The sequence below is a fragment of the Oncorhynchus nerka genome, linkage group LG5, assembly GCF_034236695.1.
Source record: "Oncorhynchus nerka isolate Pitt River linkage group LG5, Oner_Uvic_2.0, whole genome shotgun sequence".
Lineage (NCBI taxonomy): Eukaryota > Metazoa > Chordata > Actinopteri > Salmoniformes > Salmonidae > Oncorhynchus > Oncorhynchus nerka.
The window spans coordinates 61,146,426-61,168,729 of NC_088400.1; the positions used below are offsets into that span (position 1 = coordinate 61,146,426).

The following is a 22,304-nucleotide window of genomic DNA, read 5'->3' on the forward strand; positions in this document are numbered from 1 at the left end:
CCATATGTCATATCCCTCCATGCTCCACAGACCATTTCACAGTGCTCGCTCATGTTAATGATTGTAAAAGTGAAAGAGCTCCTCTGGTTAGAACAAGTGCCATTTGGAGAAGCGATGGACTTGACACGGGTTCATTTTGGTCTGAATTCTTGCAACAATGGATTTCTACTGGGATCCCACTGCTTTTTAAAAAAAAAGCTTCACATTCTAAGTGTTATTCAGAGTAGTGCATGGTAGTAGTTATGGAGAAAAAACAACTTCTCTCACTGTTACTGGGTTGACTTTATAAGAAGTAATGATGGTTGTAGAATTATTGACCTCAATAAGTCTCTCTTTCTCTCTCCTACTGCGATAGCAATTAGATAGCCTGAGAACTGCAGCTGGGCTGAAGAGAGGCTATTTTGGGGTAAGAACACACTGACTTTCTCCTCCTTCCCTCCCTCCTCTTCCTCCCCTCCCTCCTCCTCCTCCTCCTCCTCCATACATCACTGGTTCTGTTCTCTCTTCATCACATCACACCAGCCTCTCTGGTATGTAGAAATCCCCAGAGTGACTATGTACCCCGATGGAGGAGAAAGGTATGCAGATAGCCTACTCTTTATTGTGCTGCGTTGGAGTCAAGCTCAATCGCACATTAAACGCTTTCAACCTGAACTGCCTGTAACCACAACTAATGGCTAACGGCTGCTCTACACCACCATGATGTAAGAAGGCTCTAATTGGTTCAGACAGCCAGCCTATTGTGCCCCCCGGTATTTATTTCTATCTTAAACAGAGTTCCATCACACAGTGTGTGTGTGTGTGTGTGTGTGTGTGCGTGCGTGTACGTGTGTGTGTGTACGTGTGCGTGTGAGTGTGTGAGCGTTTGTGGATTTGACAGAGAAAGCGTGCAAAGAGAAGTGGATGTCATCAAGACTTTTCTTTGTCATGAATAACACACAATGTGAACGGAAGCAGAAAAAAGGACAGCTTTTGGAAAGCTTGGAAATCAGTGGTACGCTGCATACATTTAATGCACAACTTTCCTACAGGTGAACGTCTTGAATACCATCATACTGTACATACTAACTCATAGTTGGAAAGCAAACTTACAAGGTAAACTAATACAAGTCCTGTCCTAAATAACCAAAGTATGGGAGGGTGGTAAATGAATAATTTATTGTGTTATTTACTAACATATCTTACTTTAGAAATCATGAGCAAGTCCTATGTTGTAAAGCTAGGTTAACGGAATCTTCAGTAATTTTGGTAATTAAAATGTAATCTTTGGTAACTTTGGTAATTCAATTCATAAATAACTTTACAAATATTTATATGCATATATGTATACATTTTTTTTTTTTAAATATCTGTGTCCGTATTGTCCATGAGTTTCTAGTGGATAGATCATATGGTTCAAGAGAAAATAGCCTAATTAATGAAAAAAGCATCTAATTAAGAATGGCATTATTTTCATCTTACTCTTGCAACTCTTCCAACTATTGACTTTTTTTCACAACTGCCACCACATTGGCGCCAAAACATTTACAACAAAGACATAGTCAAATAAATAAAAGCGTGTGAAAAAAATATAAAGGTGTTTAATGCTGAAACCCTCATATTAAACACCAATGGTTTTGATTGATGGTTTATATTAGGATAATATTTGACAGGTTTTACATTTAATTTCTTATTTTAGAATCATCTTACTTGATTATTTTATACATTTTACATGTGATAAGGCCACATAGAGGGCCACAGATAATTACTGACACCTGTGATAATCTGAAGTACCCAAAATGGCCAGTAGATGCCATCTGATAAAATATAAAAAGAAAGCTACCAAAATCCTGGTAGTTTACTGGTAAACTTCGAAAGTTTCCAGTAATATACCCTCCCTTTGCAAAGCTAACCAAACCACATTACTTTTCAAGAATCCTGAGGCGCTTCTTTTGTTTACGTACAGTCCCATGGAGATTCTGATCAAATCTTGTAGAATGTCCATTTGACACTAGAGTTGTTCACCTACTTTGAAGAACAGACAAGCATTAAAAAATGAACACACACAATAAACTCTGCATGAGAGGAGAAACAAAAGTTGACAACATCATGATAAATAGTAATAATAAATACATCTATTTGAAAGATTAAGACACCATTGGGCAGCCCAAGGCAGAGAGAGAGAGAGAGAGAGAGAGAGAGAGAGAGAGAGAGAGAGAGAAACTGACAGGAAGTACTAGTCCTTGCATGGGTGTTGCGGCCTCACCATCTCACCACCTGGCTGCTGTAGTTCTCTGTGGTGGCTACACCTCCCACCTCCTCCCCTTCCACCCCCTCTATCTCCCTCTCCTCCTCCTCCCTCCTGGCTTTGGAGATGGGGGCTGTGTGCTGGTGTAGCCGCTGCCTCTCCTCCTGCCTCTCCTGCCTCCTCCTCAGCCTCTGCTCCTGGTGCTGTGTCTGGCGGCTGTACTGGTACCTCCGGAGGAACAGCTCCTTGGCGTACTCGTACAGCTCCACGTCCAGGGCGTTGAGCCCCTCGATGCGCCGCCGCAGAGCCCCATCCCCCACCCCCACGCTGGCCGCCCGCGTGCTGTTGATCTGCGTGAAAGCCTGGATGAAGCGCAGGCCGAACGTCCGCTCAAACAGGTACTGCGTCTTGCGCTGGAACTCGGTCAGGCCATAGAAGGCCATGTTGCGGAGGTTGTTCTTGGCACTGGCTAGTAGGACACGGCCGCGCTCCCGTTCGGCGCCGATGGTGGAGACGTTGTAGCAGCCCACCAGGCTGAGGTCGGCCAGCATGCGGACCTGCCGGTTGTTGGCCAGGTTGGAAGGACAGTCCATGAAGTTGGTCAGCGTGACCCCGGTCCAGTCGTCACCACTGTAGCAGGCGGGCAGTTCGTCCTGGGTGGGAGAGCGGCCGTCACACATGTGCAGGGCTGTCTTCCAGGTGGCGCCACGCTGCACGTGCTTCCACTCGCTCAGGTAGCGGGAAACAGGGTCCCTTAGCATGGTGATGTAGTAGAAGTTCCTGCAGCAGCAAAGACAGAAAAAGACATTCGTTTCAATACTTCCTTCCTTTCCTTGTCTCCTTTCCTTGTCTCCTTTCCTCCGTGCTCTCCAATCCGTAATGACAGAAGTGGGAAGTGGGAAAAGTGGGAGCGTTAGAGAGAGTGAGACTGGCACACGTCTTTCACTTTCCCTCCCTCTATGTAACACTCGCTGATGAGCTAGGTGGCAATGAGCTATAATTATTTGACCATGTGAGAGAGAGAAAAAGGTGGAAATGGGGCGATGAAAAGAATGAAGAAAATATCATATTTCTCACATTTAAAAATAGCCAGCATTAGAAGATAGGAAACTCGAATAACGCTCTCTCTAAACAGTGATCCTAATGAGCTGAGAGCACAGTGGGCTATCTCATTTTTCATACTGAATAAGAGACATTTCTCATCCTATTGCCAGGCCTCCCTAGCTCCTGAATATGCGTACCTCGGTACCTTCCTTTCACTGCGTAACAAATAGCTACATTTAAGTAGCATGTTGCGCTCTACTGTCCTTTTTCTGAAAACGATGAACTTATCGAACATCCAAACCTTGCAGGATTTCTGCTAAATCAAAAAAAGGGAATATAGGCTAAAGATGAGAGTGTAGTGTATAGAATCACTTTTCTTCTAATACAGATCACACCGCACTACAGTATTTTTTCTACATTATCCCGTAGTCAAATAAAGTAGGGGAACCGTTTTGGGCCCCCGACAGGTACAACGGGGAGTTTGAGAATTGAGATCAAGACTAAAACCTTGAAAGCTGCAGCTACACGGCAAAGGCAAAGTAAACATCTTGTATGTGTCAAATGCAGAGCGCTGCTTTGTTTTCACTTCGAGATTCCTGACGGGCAGAGCTGCTAGAGATTCTTGAGGAGCGGGTAGCAAAAGAGTTGAGACTGCCAGAGGAGACGAAGCGTCACAAAGCATTCACTTGTACATTCTGATGGAGAAGGAACAGACGCTTTATACGATAGAGATCATAGTCAACACTGAGCCGCTAACATTTTGCCTGAACAGAAACTGAATTGCTTGAACAGGATTTTCTCAACGGTGAGCAATGGGGTTGAGTAGTCAGAGTATGTCAGATGTTGTCTCTATACTGATCAACAAATATTGATTTCGACCAAAACTCTTAGGGGTAATTAAGGAAAGGGAAATGTCAGTCTGCACCACTGAAGTGGTAATAATGGCTCGGTGACTGCCATTTAAAGAACCATCTGACTGTTGACCTTTTGGTGCAGGGGACACACACACCACCCTCAAAGGTAATTAGGAGATTATTGTCGGGTGGCAGACTACCATCGACCGATATTTTAATGTGTCAGCAGAAATAGATCCTAACAAAGTTTTTTTTCATGACACACACGCGCAAGCGTGAGCGCACACGCACACAGACACACACATACGCACACACACGCACTCACACACACACACACACTCCAAGCCGTAATGGATATTCGACCACAGCACAGGCTGTAAATGAATTAAACTGGCACTGAGAGTGTGGGGAGAAATGGATACACACCCAGAGCTGTACAGAGAGATGGACACACACACCCAGAGCTGTACAGAGAGATGGACACACACTCCCAGAGCTGTACAGAGAGATGGACACACACTCCCAGAGCTGTACAGAGAGATGGACACACACTCCCAGAGCTGTACAGAGAGATGGACACACACTCCCAGAGCTGTACAGAGAGATGGACACACACTCCCAGAGCTGTACAGAGAGATGGACACACACTCCCAGAGCTGTACAGAGAGATGGACACACACTCCCAGAGCTGTACAGAGAGATAGACACACTCTCAGAGGTGCACAGAGAGATGGACACACACTCCCAGAGCTGTACAGAGAGATGGACACACACTCCCAGAGCTGTACAGAGAGATGGACACACACTCCCAGAGCTGTACAGAGAGATGGACACACACTCTCAGAGCTGTACAGAGAGATGGACACACACTCTCAGAGCTGTACAGAGAGATGGACACACACTCTCAGAGCTGTACAGAGAGATGGACACACACTCTCAGAGCTGCACAGAGAGATGGACACACACTCCCAGAGCTGTACAGAGAGATGGACACACACTCCCAGAGCTGCTGCCTACACAGTGTTTCTGGGAAGAGGGCATTTTAGACACCCATTACAGATGTAGGATCTTTATTTGATCACTCTTTTGTTGCTGAGAATTTTCCTGCACCGCTGGATATGCATACATTCACAGAAAACCCGCACTAACGCACAGTTCTATTAAGAGTATTTCACTTTTCATGTTACTACATTTTGACCAGCTAATAGCCTAACCACTGTTCAAGCAACATTATGGACTAACCGTTCAAATCCTGTTGCTGCAGGATTATTTTGCTGTGACAATACTGGTCCAATTAAGATTCTACATAACCACAGGACAGGCCCATCAATATGTCTCCGCACAATCCAGACATTCTAGCTCCATCCTTCTATTCTTCCATAGTGACCTATTGACATGAATGGACGAATGTCAAAGTGCTCCGATTACTCGTGTGTGTGTGTGTGTGTGTGTGTGTGTGTGTGTGTGTGTGTGTGTGTGTGTGTGTGTGTGTGTGGGTGTGTGTGCGTGCGTGTGCGTGTGCATGTGCATGTGTTCGAGGGACAGAGTGGTTGGGAAGGTCGGGGCATCAGTCAACAGTTAATAGAGTCCGTCATCAAACAATTGAGTGTTCCGCTTTATCTTACTGGGCAAAACAACAGTGCACACACACATTGTTTCAACATGCACACGTTTGGCATGTAATTGACCTGGGACAACATCATATTCTGTAACAGGATGGATGTTGACTTACAGACGGGCTACACTCCATGCATTTACATATATACTGTACAAAAAATATAAACGCAACATGTAAGGTGTTGGTCCCATGTTTCATGAGCTGAAATAAAAGATCTCAGACATTTTCCATACCCACAAAAAGCTTATTTCTCTCAGATTTTGTGCACAAATGTATTCACATAGTGAGCCTTTGCCAAGATAATCCATCCACCTGACAGGTGTGGGATATCAAGAAGCTAATTAAACAGCACAATCATTACACAGGTGCACCTCTCTAAAATGGTCCGTTTTGTCACACAACACAATGCCACAGATGTCTCAAGTTTTGCGGGTGTACCATTAGCCTGCTGACCGCAGGAATGTCCACCAGAGCTGTTGCCTAACGAATTCATTTCAATTGACTGATTTCCTCATGCGAACTGTCACTCAGTTAAATAGTTGAAATTGCTATGTGTTGCATTTATATTTTTGTTCAGTATACTAGTTTCATTTCTACAGCACAGAAGAAACTCCAGTCACTTGAAGCTTGACCAGAGCCTAAGGGCTTGCTTTTAACTAGGCAAGTCAGGTAAGAACAAATTCTTATTTTCAATGACAGCCTAGGAAGAGTGGGTTAACTGCCTGTTCAGGGGCAGAACGACAGACGTCGTTTAGCTGGGGGATTTGAACATGCAACCTTTTGGTTACTAGGCCAACGCTCTAACCACTAGGCTACCCTGCCGCCTCAGTGGCTTTCTTGTTAGCGCCAGTCATCTTTAAAAAGGGGATGACATCTAAATAAAACAAGCTGAAAATGTGAAAGTCCAAAACTATTTAACGCCAAATCCTATACACTCTGTGTGCTTATAGACATTTATTATGATTCCTTATAAATGAGAGTCGAACAATGCTTAGGGCCCATCTGCATATGGTGACAAAAAAAAGAGAGTTTAGCTGGCAGCCACTTTGTTCCCAATCATTTCGACCTAACTAAAATGGAACATTATGCCAACTAAACATCCTCATTACATGGGGAATCTTCTCCATTTCTTCTGTGTAGACCTTTCCTGCAGTCAAATGACCTAGTGGCCTCATGGGTGGAATGTTATTCATATTTTTCCTAATTTCCTAATTAATAAACATTCTTCTTTTTTTTAACACATAAAAATAGTGTGGGTTTATGTCAAACGGTTTTTATATTTTTCCTTATTCCATTATGTATATGAAGTGTAATATTGGGATACAAACTCAAAATGTAATACATTTCAACTCTATATCTGACATGGTGCAGGTGGCTTCTTGTTTTAAGACTACCAAGAAACACTCGGTGAGACCCTTATTCAGCCCACTGCAGTAAAAGGTTCAACGCTGCAGGTACATGGACAGATCTAGCTTACCATCCTCAAACCGGTACATTAACCCCTGACCTTAGATGACCGTCTACACTACAACTGCCTCCCACTGTTTCAACAGCTGTAGCGGGTTGCTACTCCTCTAATGAATACCTGTGATTTCTACTGGGTTTCCATAGTGGAATGAGACAGCTCGGATTCTATTAGCGTGACTGGAGGACTGCTCTTGCCTGATGACTTCCTTGAGAAACAAACGACTATTTCCACAGAGCTCAGTCAGAGAAGTGCAGGCAAATGAGCCCAGCTCCTCTCTGTGTTGCTCTCACAAAATCCCTGTGTCACTTCAATTCAAATTGTGTTGCAACAAGGAATATGAACATGTACTGTAAGAAGCCGATATAATTTACTAATAGTCACTAATATTTATTGAAATAAAAAAGTAAACCACGCAATTTAGGGAAAGTATGTAAATGAGCAAGAATGTAATTCACTACTAGATTATCCTTTTCATTCAGAAGAACACCCCTCCTCATCTTCTGGCATGGTCAATGCAAAGGCCGTGGCTAAAATGGCACCCTATTCCATGTAGTGCACTTATTTTGACAAAAGTAGTGGATTGTATAGGGAATAGGGTGCCATTTCAGATGCATCTGACCCAGTGGCAGAGAGAGGCCTCTATCCACCCTAATAAGATGAGTGCCTCTCAATCATTCATAACGGACCATTCCAACAGTGCATAGAAACACTCTGGGCAAGCAATCAATACTGCCCTGCCACGACTCCCAGTGTCTGTCTGATGGATGGTTGAATAAAGATAATTGGTCAAATATTTAAAAAAAACTAAATGGGCGAAGTTGGCTTATGGCATTTAACACGGCTGGACTTGTATCCACTGGCATTTAGTAAACTATACAGTGTCTGCAGTGTCTGCTGACCTTTTTGACACATTTCTCCGGTTTAGAAATGTCTGAGGGAAACAGAGGGTGTTATGGGTACTCGGACCCATGATAGTCAGGAAGATACTTGGACACAAACTCATATGATTTAAAAAAAAATACAACTCTAAGAAAACAGTATGCTGCTATATCAGACAGAGCACTCAATGACTAACGTAAATGAATGGATGGGACACTTCAAACAGGAGCAAGAGATGTTGAAACACCTTGTATTCCCATAGACCTACAATTCTATGTCTATTTCTACGCCCCTCTTATGGCCTGATCTCCAAGTCTCCTTCATCTGCAGCGCAGACAGCCTCTCATTGATTAACCTGAGTGTGTGGGGCGAACTTGACGCTCTTGCTGTCTCCCCCCTTGCCTCCCCTCACCTCCCCCTCGCTTGCTTAGGCTTTCAAGGAACTCATATTTCCGTAGAGGAAATGCCAAGACAATTCTCATTCATTACCATTAAGGACACACACTGGCTTGATGAGGTGGAATTGAGTCACTTACTGGAAAATGGCTCAAATCAAATACAATTGTATTTGTCACATGCTTCATAAACAACAGGTGTAGACTAACAGTGAAATGCTTACTTACCCAGCAATGGAGAGATTCTCAATAAAAAAAGAATAGCAAGAGGAATAAATGCACAATGAGTAACGATAACTTGGCCATATACAAGGGGTACCAGTCGATGTACAGGGGTAATTGAGGTAGATATGTACAGTTGAAGTCGGAAGTTTACACACACTTAGGTTGGAGTCAATAAAAACTTGTTTTTCAACCACTCCGCGAAATATCTTGTTAACAAACTATAGTTTTGGCAAGTTGGTTAGGACATCTACTTTGTGCATGACACAAGTAATGTTTCCAACAATTGTTCACAGACAGATTATTTCACTGCATCACAATTCCAGTGGGTCAGAAGTTTACGTACACCAAGTTGACTGCCTTTAAACAGCTTGGAAAACTCCAGAAAATGATGTCATGGTTTTAAAAGCTTCTGATAGGCTAATTGACATAATTTGAGTCAATTGGAGGTGTACCTGTGGATGTATTTCAAGGCCTAACTTCAAGGCCTACCTAACTCAGAGCCTCTTTGCTTGACATCATGGGAAAATCAAAAGAAATCAGCCAAGACCTCAGAAAAACAATTGTACTCCTCCAGAAATGGGTCTTCCAAATGGACAATGACCCCAAGCATACTTCCAAAGTTGTGGCAAAATGGCTTAAGGATAACAAAGTCATGGTATTGGAGTGGCCATCACAAAGCCCTAACCTCAATCCCATAGAACATTTGTGGGAGAACTGAAAAAGAGTATGCGAGCAAGGAGGCTAACAAACCTGACTCAGTTACACCAGCTCTGTCAGGAGGAATGGGCCAGAATTCACCCAACTTATTGTGGGAAGCTTGTGGAAGGCTACCCGAAATGTTTGACCCAAGTTAAACAATTTTAAAGCAATGCTACCAAATACTATTTGAGTGTATGTAATCTTCTGACCCACTGGGAATGCAATGAGAGAAATAAAAGCTGAAATAATTATCTCTACTATTATTCTGACATTTCACATTCTTAAAATAAAGTGGTGATCCTAACTGACCTAAGACAGGGAATTGTTACTAGGAATAAATGTCAGGAATTGTGAAAAACTGAGTTTAAATGTATTTGGCTAAGGTGTATGTAAACTTTCGACTTCAACTGTACATATAGGTTGGGTTAAAGTGACTAGGCAACAGGATATATAATAATTAGTAGCAGCAGTGTATGTAATGAGTCAAAAGAGTTAGTTCAAAAAGGGACAATGCAGATAGTGCGGGTAGCTATTTGGGTAACTATTTAGCTGTCTTATGGCTTGGGGATAGAAGCTATTCGGGGTCCTGTTGGTTCCAGACTTCGTGCATCGGTACCGCTTGCCGTGTGGTAGCAGAGAGAACAGTCTATGGATGGCTGGAGTCTTTGATCATTTTTAGGGCCTTACTCTGACACCGCCTGGTATAGAGGTCCTGGATGGCAGGGAGCTCGGCCCCAGTGATGTACTGAGTTGCACACACATCCCTCTGTAGTGCCTTGCGGTCAGATGCCAAGCAGTTGCCATACCAAGCGGTGATGCAGCCAGTCAAGATGCTCTCAATGGTGCAGCTGTAGAACCTTTTGAGGATGATGCTGTTGATGTGAGCCATGACCAGCCTTTCAAAGCATTTCATGGCTACAGATGAGTGCTACGGGGCGATAGTCATTTAAACAGGTTACCTTGGCGTTCTTTGGCACAGGGACTATGGTGGTCTGCTTGAAACATGTAGGTATTACAGACCGAGCCAGAGAGAGTTTGAAAATAGCAGTGAAGACACTTGCCAGCTGGTCAGCTGCTATGAGTACGCAGCCTTATGAATGTTAACCTGTTTAAAAGACTTACTCACATTGGCTATGGAGAGCAAGATCACACAATCGTCCGGAACAGCTGGTGCACTCATGCATGGTTCAGAGTAGTGTTGTACGGTATACCAAAACTTCTGTACTTTTTTGATACTAGGTGCTAGAATTTATGTTACTTTCGGTACTTCTGTCAAATGTGTCTCACGGATCAATTCTGTCTATAAGCACATCCGACCCCTTGTTATAGCGTGCCTGTTCCACTTACTCATTGCTAACCTGCACTGGGAGTCTGGGCGGCATTATGTTAGATACCCACTGCACAGAAGTTAACACACTTGAATAATGTGACACTGCCTGTAGAAATGTTGAAACTGTTAATTATTGTTCACAAAACAATGTCTATACAGGCTAGAACCCTTTACAATGAAATACTGGTAGCATCCAGCTTTGTAGGATAACTTTCCTTGCTAGCTTACAGATAAATCTGACATCAATTCACTACCCTAGTCCTTTGTTTGTGATCAGCCAAATGAAATCAGCAAATAATGCTGATTTCAAAGCTGATTGCCAAAATGTTATTAATTCACTTATTCGGTCTCTCATTAGCGAACTAACTGCATTATGAATGACGTTATTACAGGTTAAAGAGACAGAGCACATTTATATAAAATAAGCTACTTCTATGCAAATGTTGTTGATCAGTGCAATAAAATAAGTCCCAAATGGAAGGGAAACAGATTGTTTGTCATCTGTAGCCCCATGAAATCTGCTAAAACAAGCTCCATAACTCAACACACTCCTATTGAATATGTATTCACCTGTTTTGTGGATAAGGCTACATGTTGATTTACAAAATGTATCAACAGAGATTTACCATTCAAATAAATTATTACCATTATGTAGTTAGATTGGTAAACAAAAAAAAATCTAATTGATTGTATGATTGTATAATTGATTAATTCCCTTATATATGGCTGTCTCTGAAATATGTTGATAAAAAAAAGGCGCTCAAAAGATGCCCAAACATTTAGCAGAGCAGCAGCTGAGTTTATCTGTCTGGATCAGGTGCCATTCTGTGGCATTGGCTAATATGCCTTATTTTTTGCCGTGGTATCGTTTTGGTATCGAGTGTCGTTTTGGTATCGAGTATTGTGATGGTATCGAGTATTGTGATGGTATCGAGTATTGTGATACTAAATCTGGTATTGAAGTCAAAATGATGGTATTGTGACAACACTAGTTCAGTGTTGCTTGCATCGAAGTGAACATAGAAGGCATTTAGCTCATCTGGTATGCTCGCTTCACTGGGCAGCACGCGGCTTGGTTTACCTTTTTAATCCATGATAATTTGCTAAACCTGCCACATCCGACGAGTGTCAGAGCCGGCATAGTAGGATTCAGAACATATTCCAGTCTGTGTGAAACAGTTCTGTAGCTTAGCGTCCACTTCATCGGACCACTTCCGTATTGAGGGCATCACTGGTACTTCCTGTTTGAGTTTTTTCTTGTAAACAGGAATCAGGAGGATAGAGACTGGCTAAAGGGAGGGCAAGAGCATTTGTATGAGTTTCTATGTGTGGAGTAAATGTGATGTACATTTTTGTTGCATTTAGTTGTACAGGTGATATGCTGGTAAAAATGAAGATAAACTCATTTCCGTTTCCCTGCTTTAAAATCACCAGCCAATAGAAGCCTCGCCTCTGTATGTACATTTTCTTGTTTGCTTATTTCCCTGTACAGCTCGTTGAGTGCAGTCTTAGTGCCAGCATCGGTTTGTAGTGGCAAATAGATAGCCATGAAAAATGTAGATGAAAACTCTCTTGGTAAATAGTATAGTCTGCATTAAAGATAAAAAACTGAAAATGGAAAGGGGGATACCTAGTCAACTGAATGTATTCAACTGAAATGTGTCTTCCACATTTAACCCCTCTGAATCAGAGCGGTGCGGACCCTTTACTCAGTACTTTGTTGAAGCACCTTTGGCAGAGATTACAGCCTAAAGTATTTTTGGGTATGATGCTACAGGCTTGGCTCACCTGTATTTGGGGAGTTTCTCCCATTCTTGTCTGCAGATCCTCTCAAGCTCTGTCAGGTTGGATGGGGAGCATCGCTGCGCAGTTATTTTCAGGCCTTCTCCAGAGATGTTCTATCGGGTTCAAGTCCGGGCTTTGGCTGGGCCACTCAAGGACATTAAGAGACTGGTCCCAAAGCCACTCCTGTGTTGTCTTGGCTGTGTGCTTAGGGTCGTTGTCCTGTTGGAAGGTAAAGCTTCTCCCCAGTCTGAGGTCCTGAGCACTCTGGGGCAGGTTTTCATCAAGGATCTCTCTGCACTTTGCTCCGTTCATCTTTCCCTTGATCCTGGCTGGTCTTCCAGATCATCCCCACAGCATAATGCTGCCATCACCATGCTTCACCGTAGGGATGGTTTCATCAGACCAGGGATTCTTGTTTCTCATGGTCTGAGAGTCCTTTAGGTGCCTTTTGGCAAACTCCAAGCGGGCTGTCGTGTGCCTTTTACTGAGGAGTGCCTTCCGCTTGGCCACTCTACCATAAAGGCCTGATTGGTGGAGTGCTGCTGAAATGATTGTGGGAAAAGTCAAGGGGTCGGAATACTTTCCGAATGCACTGTATATTATCCATGTCCTTGTTCAGCCACGACTCAGAGAAACATTGAATATTAAAGTTCTTCAGTTTGTTCTCTCGTGACTGTACGTTCACCAAAAGAGCAGAGGGTAAAGGTGGTTTATTTCCTCGTCAACATCATCTCATCAGAATGGCGGCTCGTCTGCCTGTCTTGCCCTGTCGCTTCCTCTTTCGAGTCCCGGGGATTAGTGCCTGGTCTGGAGTAAGCAGCAAGTCCAGAGCTGTCGAATCATTGAAGTATAAATTGTCATCCAAATCAAGGTTAGTGGTCGCTGTTCTGTCCGGAAACTGTTTTCGTTCATAGGAAATTATGGCGAACACGTTATGCACAAAAAAATAAGAATTGGTCAGGAGCCTGTAAAATGGCTGCTATCCACTGCAGCACCATTTCTTACTCTTCTGCTGTGTTGACTGTTTTAAGTCTGTGCACTGTCCCCCCCATAGGAAGTTTGGCCAAACTGAGACTACTGTCTGTGATTCCAATCCAATGAGGTGAATAAGTCCATCAGACATTTCAATAAATCACGGTTGCCTGACCTGGTACTTGTGTACTAGCGTTCCTACCCTACCCTTACTTCCGCCATATTGTGTGATACGGGTAGATAAAGCGGTTTGAAAGAGGTGGATGTTTCTACTTCACACTGAAGCTAGGGTGATGATGGTTCTCGGGGAGTGTACCACACAACCAGTGCAAATCCAATTCAAACGTGTCACTAACACCACACTGAAGCTACATTCACCCACATAGGGTACACGAGGCGTACCATTTTCTATCATACATTTTCATCTTCACAATAACCCAATCGGTTGTCCTATTCCCAAACTTAACACCCTCAAACACTCTCTGACACCCCTTTCTGGTGTGGGAATTAGCTTCTCTGCAGGAGACCCAGAGGGTATGAGTTTGTGACCTCCTGCTCCCTGGCCCCCCTGCAGGAGGTGGAATTTGCTGCTGTGTCCTTGGTAATGTGGTCATACTTAGTGGCAGATCACTTAGTGGCAGATTCATTCAATACTTACTGTAGGGCCTGAAAGATTGTCAAAACAGGGAACTTAAGATAACATCTAAAATCACATCACCTAAACATTTCTTTCAGAATATTAGAATGTCAGTATGGGAGTTATATTAATGTAGGAAACGATCAGATGGGAGTTGGATCATCAGTGTGTCCATTGAGCCAGAGCCATGTGGAGCTGTGTGACTACTGCCAACAGCCAGACTGTAGGAGATATCCTCCCCAGTCTGGTCTAGAGATCTACTTAATGAAAACTCAAACACACACAGAGAGAGAGAGAGAGAGAGAGAGAGAGAGAGAGAGAGAGAGAGAGAGAGAGAGAGAGAGAGAGAGAGAGAGAGAGAGAGAGAGAGAGAGAGAGAGAGAGAGAGAGAGAGAGAGAGAGAGAGAGAGAGAGAGAACGAGAGAGAATGAGAGAGAGAGAGAGAGAGAGAACGAGAGAGAGAGAGAGAGAGAGAGAGAGAGAGAGAGAGAGAGAGAGAGAGAGAGAGAGAACGAGAGAGAGACTTTGACTTTTGGTCTTTCTTTATTGAAACATTCTCAATTCATTTAAAACTCACCCCCCCATTCCTAAAATAAAAAATAAAATAAAAATATATCCTGTACAAATCACCATACACAAAAACCCTCTCCTACAACCGTATATCCAAAACATCTTCCCCAGCAATACAGACAGCCCCCCCAACACACCATATCTCCTCAAACATCTCCACACATTTGATCATTTTATAGAACTCAAACTCAACCCTAAGGCGCGCAGAGACCATCCCATTAAACAGTAGTAAAGGGTCTGTTATCCCCCCACCTTTGACCCTGTTCCTCCTTGTTAGCCAAATAGCTAACTTTGCCTGAGCAAACAGAAAATTCAACAAAACACATTTTTCTTTCTCCTTACTCGAATACCTGTATCCCATTATAAACATCCCAACAGCAAAAACCACCCCCAACCTGTCACACAGACATTCCAACAGAGACATTAATGGCATTAACTTGGTGCACACAGAAAACACATGAATTACAGTTTCTTTCATTTGACAGAAAGGACACCCCTGCCCAATTCCCGGATCAACCCGTGCCAACCAGCTGTTAGTGGCCAGGGCTCCATGAAGAACCCTCCACTGGAGGTCCCCTGACCTCTTTGGTACTGGGGGTTTGTAGAGCGCCCTCCATCTAAAACCCACCATAACCTCCGCCCCACATACCCCCTGCCACTGATGTGCCTTCACTCCTGTTAGGCTTCTAATGCTCCTAACCTTAACGCAGAGGTTGTAGAGGGCTTTACCTCCCACCCCCTCGAACTCCCCCAGGCTCAGAGTGTTAAAATCTAACAAGTCCTCCAGACCCCCTTGCCAGTCTCCAGTCTCTGCCGTCACCTGCAGTGGCGGGAACATTGGTGGCCCCTCTCCCTTTGGCCTCTCAAACACCCCCCCTTACCGGCTCAGACAGTGCCTCCTGGACCTCCTCCAGGAATCTCTCCAGCAGCCTAAGAGACGTTATTCCTGTTTGTTGCGCCAAGACCTCCGGGGTTTTCCACCCCTCCTCTCCCAGCAGTCTCAGGTCACCCAGCCTTTGTAAACCCCCTGCCATCAGTTGCCTCTGCAGGGTGGCCGACTGAACCGATCTCAAAGGGATGGCTGGGTTGTGGAAGATAGGCTCCTCCCACACCCACTGCCCAGGCTCCACACCCCTTCTCGTGTGGGCCTTAGCAGCTGCCAGGCCCTCAGCACCGCAGAGTAAAACTCTGAGAGACCTGCTGTACTCAGCCTCTCCAGCTTCATAAGGAACAGCTGCCGGTCCAACCCTAATCCGCCAGCTCTCCTCAGCAGCGCGCATGCTGGTTCCCTCCAGCCAACATCAGTGTGGTACAGCAGTCTCTGCACCGCCTTTAGTCGGAAAGCAGCCATCCTGCTCTCCAGTTCCACCAGGCCCTGTCCTCCTTCGTGGACGGTCATGTACAAAACTGCTGCCTTCAGCCAGTGATGTCCCGACCAAAAGAAGTCCACCAGCTTGCGTTGCAGGTCTGCAAGCAGACCGGCGGGGGTTGAGGACAGCCAGTTTATGCCACAAGGAAGATGCCACCAGGTTGTTGATTATCAGCACCCTCCCTCTATATGACACTTGGGACAGGAGCCACCTCCACCTGGCCAGTCTTGACACCACTGCCTGTGACAGCCCCTCCCAGTTCTTGCTGACCCACCTCTCCGAGCCCAGGTACACCCCCAACACTTTAAGCCCTTCACAACCCCACTGCAAACCCCTGGAAGCAGAGGAGGAGCCCTATCCCCCCATGCCCCACATAATAGAGCTTTGCTCTTTCCCCAGTTTACCTTAGCTGATGAAGCTCCCTCGTACACCTTCAGACTGGTCTCTAGTTCCTGCATATCTTGCCCATCCCTGACCATCACAGAAACATCATCTGCATATGCTGAGACTGCTATTCCTGTCACCACATCCATGCCTGTCCAGCACACTCCCCGCAGTCTCCTGCGTAGCAGTCCTAAAAAAGGCTCAATGGCTATTGTGTACAGCTGCCCAGATAGAGGGCATCCTTGTTTAATGCCCCGTCTCACCCAGACTGGCCTACTGAACCCCCCTCCCACCTTAACCATACATGATGCCCCAGCATACAACAGCTTCACACAGGTCACAAAACTCTTCCCAAACCCAAACACAGACATCACATTAAACAGATACTCATGATCCACTCTATCAAAAGCCTTCTCTTGATCTAAAGAGACCAGTCCAAAGTTCACATTAGAACCTCTCGACAAGTCCAACATGTCCCTAATCAAGAACAAGTTGTCCGTGATTGAGCGTCCCGGTACACAATATGTCTGGTCCTTGTGTATTATAGAGTCCAGATGGGACTTCAGTCTGTTAAAGAGGACCTTGGCAAAAATCTTGTAGTCCGCACAGAGTAATGCCACAGGCCTCCAGTTCTTAAGTTCACACAAGTCCCCTTTTTTGGGCAGGAGAGTCAGAGCCGCCCGACGGCAGCTCATCGGCAACTCTCCTACCCCGACGCATTCACGCAACACGCAAAGAAATCCTGTCCAATTGTTCCCCAGAATTTTTGTAAAATTCCACTGGAAGTCCATCGACCCGGGTGCACGACCGGGGGACATCTGGGTTACTGCCTCTGCCAGTTCATGTGACAACAGAGGAATGTCCATTTCATCCCTCTGTGCCCGAGAGAGCTTAGGAGTCCTGCGAACAAGACCTGAGCACACATAGGATCACACATTTCTGCCCTATACAATTCAGTATAAAACTCCACAGTCCGCTCCCGCATCTCCCCACCACAGAGGTCACCCGCCCATCAGACAGCCGTAGACAATGCATACCCTTGGCTTCACTGCTCTGTCTTTCCAAACCAAAGAAGAAGGAGCTGGGAGCATCCATCTCCTTGAGCATGGAGAACCTAGCTCTTACAAGTGCTCCTTTTGCTTTAACCTGGAAAAAACTGCCCAGGTCCCTACGTAATTCGGCTAAGTTAGCCTGGAGGCCTACATTGCCTTGCCCCACCATCTCTACCTCCATCTCACTAATACACCGCTCTAGTTCCCCCAATACTCTCCTAGCCTCTGAGGATGAGAGAGCTGTGTACTGTTGACAGAAAAGCCGAATTTGCACTTTCCCCACATCCCACCATTGACTCAGAGACTCATACTCCTCTCTTCGCTCCCCCATCTTTCCCAAAAAGTCTGGAAACCTGAGCAAAAAGTGGCATCTTGTAAGAGCTTTACATTGAACTTCCAATAAGATGCCTGCCGGGGCCCTGGTGAAATAGACAGCCGAGCCATGGTTATGTGGTGATCCGAAACCCCACTGGGAGAATGGTAGCACCCAGCAGCCTATTGCTCTGATTCCTGGACATGTAAAAACGATCAAGTCGAGCTGCACTCACCCTAGCCCCAAAACCTTCACCCACGTATACTGTCTTGTGTTTGGATGTTTAGTTCTCCAAACATCCACTAGGTCAAACTGATTAAAGATGTCCCTTAACACTCCCACTGACACTGAATGAGGCTCTTCCCCATTTCTGTCTTTTGTAAAATCCATTGTACAGTTCCAGTCACCTCCGATCACCAGCGTCTCCTCAGGCGCTACTTGTGAGAGTTCCTGTCTAAGACTCCCAAATAGAACCCCTCTTTCTCTCCCCTGTGTTAGGCGCATACACATTTATAAAGACAAAACACATGTTGTTAATTTCTGCTTTAACAACAAGCAACCTACCCCTACACACCTCCTTTGAGGAGCAAATTTTTACAGCCAGACCCGGTGCAAAAAGGACTGCCACCCCTGCACTAAGATTTGTCCCATGGCTCAACACACTTGCCCCTTTCCACCAGAGCCCCCAATCAACTTCATTCACCACATCACTATGCGTCTCCTGCAGAAACAACACCTGTACTTTTTTTTGTTTTACATATTCACCCAACACACTCCTCTTTCCCGCATCTCTGGCGCCATTTATATTGAGCGAGCCTACCCGAAGAGTCTCCATAAGAAGTGGGAGAAAAGCCAGCAGAGAAATAGACCAATAGCAAAGCTCAAAAAGCCCCAGTGTCAGTAAGAAATTAAACATTTAAACAGTGTCTGAAGGTAAACCTTTACGCACTGTTTTGACCCACTTCCTCAACCTAAACCGTTTCCTGGGTGAGAGGACACCATGCCCCTCATTACTCATAGCATGTTGTACTGATCTTACAAACTTTCTAGGATCAGGAAAAAAAGCCTCAAGATTAACTTTTTTCCCCTTAGTCTCATTCAGGAACCTTGTCAGTTCTCTCAACGTGTACTTAGACCCCTCTGGTTGACTGGCTGTCAGCACCGGGCCAATTGAAGAGGAGTCTGAAAAAAATAACTCCTCATCCTCTTCCTCAGATTTACTTTCCTCCTCTTCTCTATCTCCCACCCTGACCACCTGCCCTTTCTCTCTGGTTAGGGCCTCACCCACAGCAACAGGCAACATTTCCATGGTGCCTTTGTCCACACCCTTTTCCTTTTCCTCTTGACACCCTCCTCCTCCCCCCTAATCTCTTACACTTCCCCACTATACTCTCCTCATCCACTAGAATAACCTGACTAGACGCAGTATCATCTGCACCACCCTCCATAGCATGACTAGGGCCAGCCTCATCTGCACCACCCTCCATAGCATGTCTAGGCCCAGCCTCAGCTACCCCACCATCTCTAGCCTGACTAGACCCAGCCTCTGCTTCTCCACCATCTCTAGCCTGACTAGACCCAGCCTCCACTACCCTACCATCTCTAGCCTGACTAGACCCAGCCTCTGCTTCTCCACCATCTCTAGCCTGACTAGACCCAGCCTCCACTACCCTACCATCTCTAGCCTGACTAGGCCCAGCCTCATCTACACCACCATCTCTAGACTGACTAGGCCCAGCCTCTGCTGTCTGCATCTCCTTACCCCCTGCATTTTGACCTCGATTTCCCCACTTGCGCTAGTACCCTCACTTTGTCTATGGCCTTTATGTGGGCACGCAAAGCTCTTGTGCCCCAAATCCCCACATTCAAAACACCGTAGACTATCTGTGCTGGCAAAACCTGCATAGAGCCCCTCCCCATGCCTCACTTTGAAATGCACATTTAGCTGTTGCTCATTATTGTTCAGAAACATAAACACTTGCCTCCTGAACGAAACAACGTGCTTAACGGCATCTGCCTGAAAACCTGCTGACAGTACACGGAAACCGCTAGCAAACTTACCAAAACGACTCAGCTCTTTCCTAATTTGATCATCCGTAATAAATGGAGGCAAATTTGCCACTACAACTCTTGTTGAAGGGGTAGAGAGAGGTGAAATTGACACCAACACATCCCTTACAAATATTCCGCTAGCAATTAGCCTACCGACCAAATTAGCCCTTTTCATGAACACAACCACCGCTTTGTTCATTCTAGAAGCAGAATGTATAAACTCAGCTCCTACCTGTTCACCGACCGCGAGCAGAACCTCCTCCACCTTAACTCCGTTCTCAGGAACACACCTGAATCCATGCTGTATCGACAGCGTCTCCTCCGCGCTAGGCTGAGAAGCCATTGCGCACACAACACCTTCCAACCCCCAGGAAAGTTACTCTGTCCTCTTCCACCCTAACTTTGAAAAAAAACTTTGGATACCGCTAAAAACAAATATTGCATTAACCCTCCACCATAGAAAATAACATGTAAAGAAAATAATCAAGAAAGTTAGTTAGGATAGAGCTCTCCACACCAAACACCCAAACTCCAAAAACACCCAGCATGCACCGAGAGAGAGAGAGAGAGAGAGAGAGAACGAGAGAGAGAGAGAGAGAGAGAGAGAGAACGAGAGAGAGAGAGAACGAGAGAGAGAGAGAGAGAGAGAGAGAGAGAGAGAGAGAGAGAGAGCGAGAGAGAGAGCGAGAGAGCGAGAGAGAGAGAGAGAGAGAGAGAGAACGAGAGAGGACGAGAGAGAGAGAGAACGAGAGAACGAGAGAGAGAGAGAGAGAGAGAGAGAGAGCGAGAGAGAGAGAGAGAACGAGAGAGCGAGAGAGAACGAGAGAGAGAGAGAGAGAGAAACGAGAGAGAGAGAGAGAGAGAGAGAGAGAGAGAGAGAGAGAGAGAGAACGAGAGAGAGAGAGAACGAGAGAGAGAGAGAGAGAGAGAGAGAGAGAGAACGAGAGAGAGAGAGAGAGAGAGAGAGAGAGAACGAGAGAGAGAGAGGGAGAGAGAGAGAGAGAGAGAGAACGAGAACGAGAGAGAGAGAGAGAGAGAGAGAGAGAGAGAGAGAGAGAGAGAGAACAAGAGAGAGAGAGAGAGAGAGAGAGAGAGAGAGAGAGAGAGAACGGGAGAGAGAGAGAGAGAGAGAGAGAGAGAGAGAGAGAGAGAGAGAGAAAGAGAGAGTGAGAGAGAGAGGAAGTTATAGAAGAAGAGGCAAAGAGGGACAGGGAGACAAACAGACACAACGACACAACAAAGAGCTGGAGCTCTACATTATAAACCCTCGCTGTACCACAGGGTCTAAGAAAAATACAGACAGAGGGTGAGAGGGAGAAGTGACAAAAAAGAGGCAGAGAATGATATCAGTGATGGATAAAAGAGCATATATACAAAGGCCCTTCTTAGAGCTTGCAGGGAGGACAACTCCACGGGAGTTGAAAGACCTGCCTGAGCTGTCTGTAGAGTAAGGTCAGATCCTAGAAATAGAATGAATCTCACTCACTCACTCTTGTCCATTCACACTCTCAGCACTGTCTCCGGCCCGTACAGCCAAGTGTGGGAGTGAACAGATTCATTCACTCTAGTGTGAGATTGATTTTGTTAAATGACTGATTGGTGCTCAAGCCAGTTCCAGGATTGGAAGGTGTGGTGTTGTTGGGGTAATTCACTTATAATGACTGGAGCCCCAATTATGGCAACTGAGCTCACTAAGTCTGTCACGCCCTGGTCGAAGTATTTTGTGTTTATCTTCATGTTTGGGTCAGGCCAGGGTGTGGCATGGGGTTTTTGTATTGTGGTGTGTTTTGTCTTGGGGTTTTGGTATGTATTGGGATTGTAGCTAGTATGAGGAGGCAGCACGGCGACGCGGATGGAAGCCTGAGAGTCGGCCCCCAAAAGGGCTCACAGGGAGTATGGCTATGCCAGGTAGGAGACCTGCGCAAACTCCCTGTGCTTACCGGGGGGCTAGAGAGACCGGGCAGGCACCGTGTTATGCAGTGGTGTGCACGGTGTCCCCAGTGCTGGTGCATAGCCCGGTGCGGTATATTCCAGCTCCGCGTATCGGCCGGGCTAGATTGAGCGTCAAGCCAAATGCCATGAAGCCGGCTCTACGCATCTGGTCCCCAGTGCGTCTCCTTGGGCCGGCTTACATGGCACCAGCCTTGCGCTCGGTGTCTCCGGTTCGCCTGCATAGCCCAGTGCGGGCTATTCCACCTCGCCGCACTGGCAGAGTATTCAACCAAGTAAGGTTGGGCAGGCTCGGTGCTCAAGAGCTCCAGTGCGCCTGCACGGTCCAGTCTATCCAGTACCACCTCCACACCCCAGCCCTCCGGTAGCAGCTCCCCGCACCAGGCTTCCTGTGTGTGTCCTCGGTTCAGTACCACCAGTGCCAGCACCACGCATCAGTTCTACAGTGCGCCTCGCCTCTCCTGCGCTGTCGGAGTCTCC

At 45.7% G+C, this 22,304-nt stretch overlaps 1 protein-coding gene across 1 annotated transcript in view; it reads right to left on the reverse strand.

Moving 5' to 3' along the window:
* Positions 1-994: 994 nt before the first annotated feature.
* Positions 995-22,304, reverse strand: part of LOC115129767 (heparan-sulfate 6-O-sulfotransferase 3-B-like) — a 76,964-nt gene continuing 55,654 nt past the window's right edge. The window contains exon 2 of the mRNA XM_029660465.2: positions 995-3,007. Coding sequence (XP_029516325.1) covers positions 2,242-3,007 — 766 coding nt within the window. The 3' untranslated portion in view covers positions 995-2,241. The remainder of the gene's footprint in view (positions 3,008-22,304) is intronic.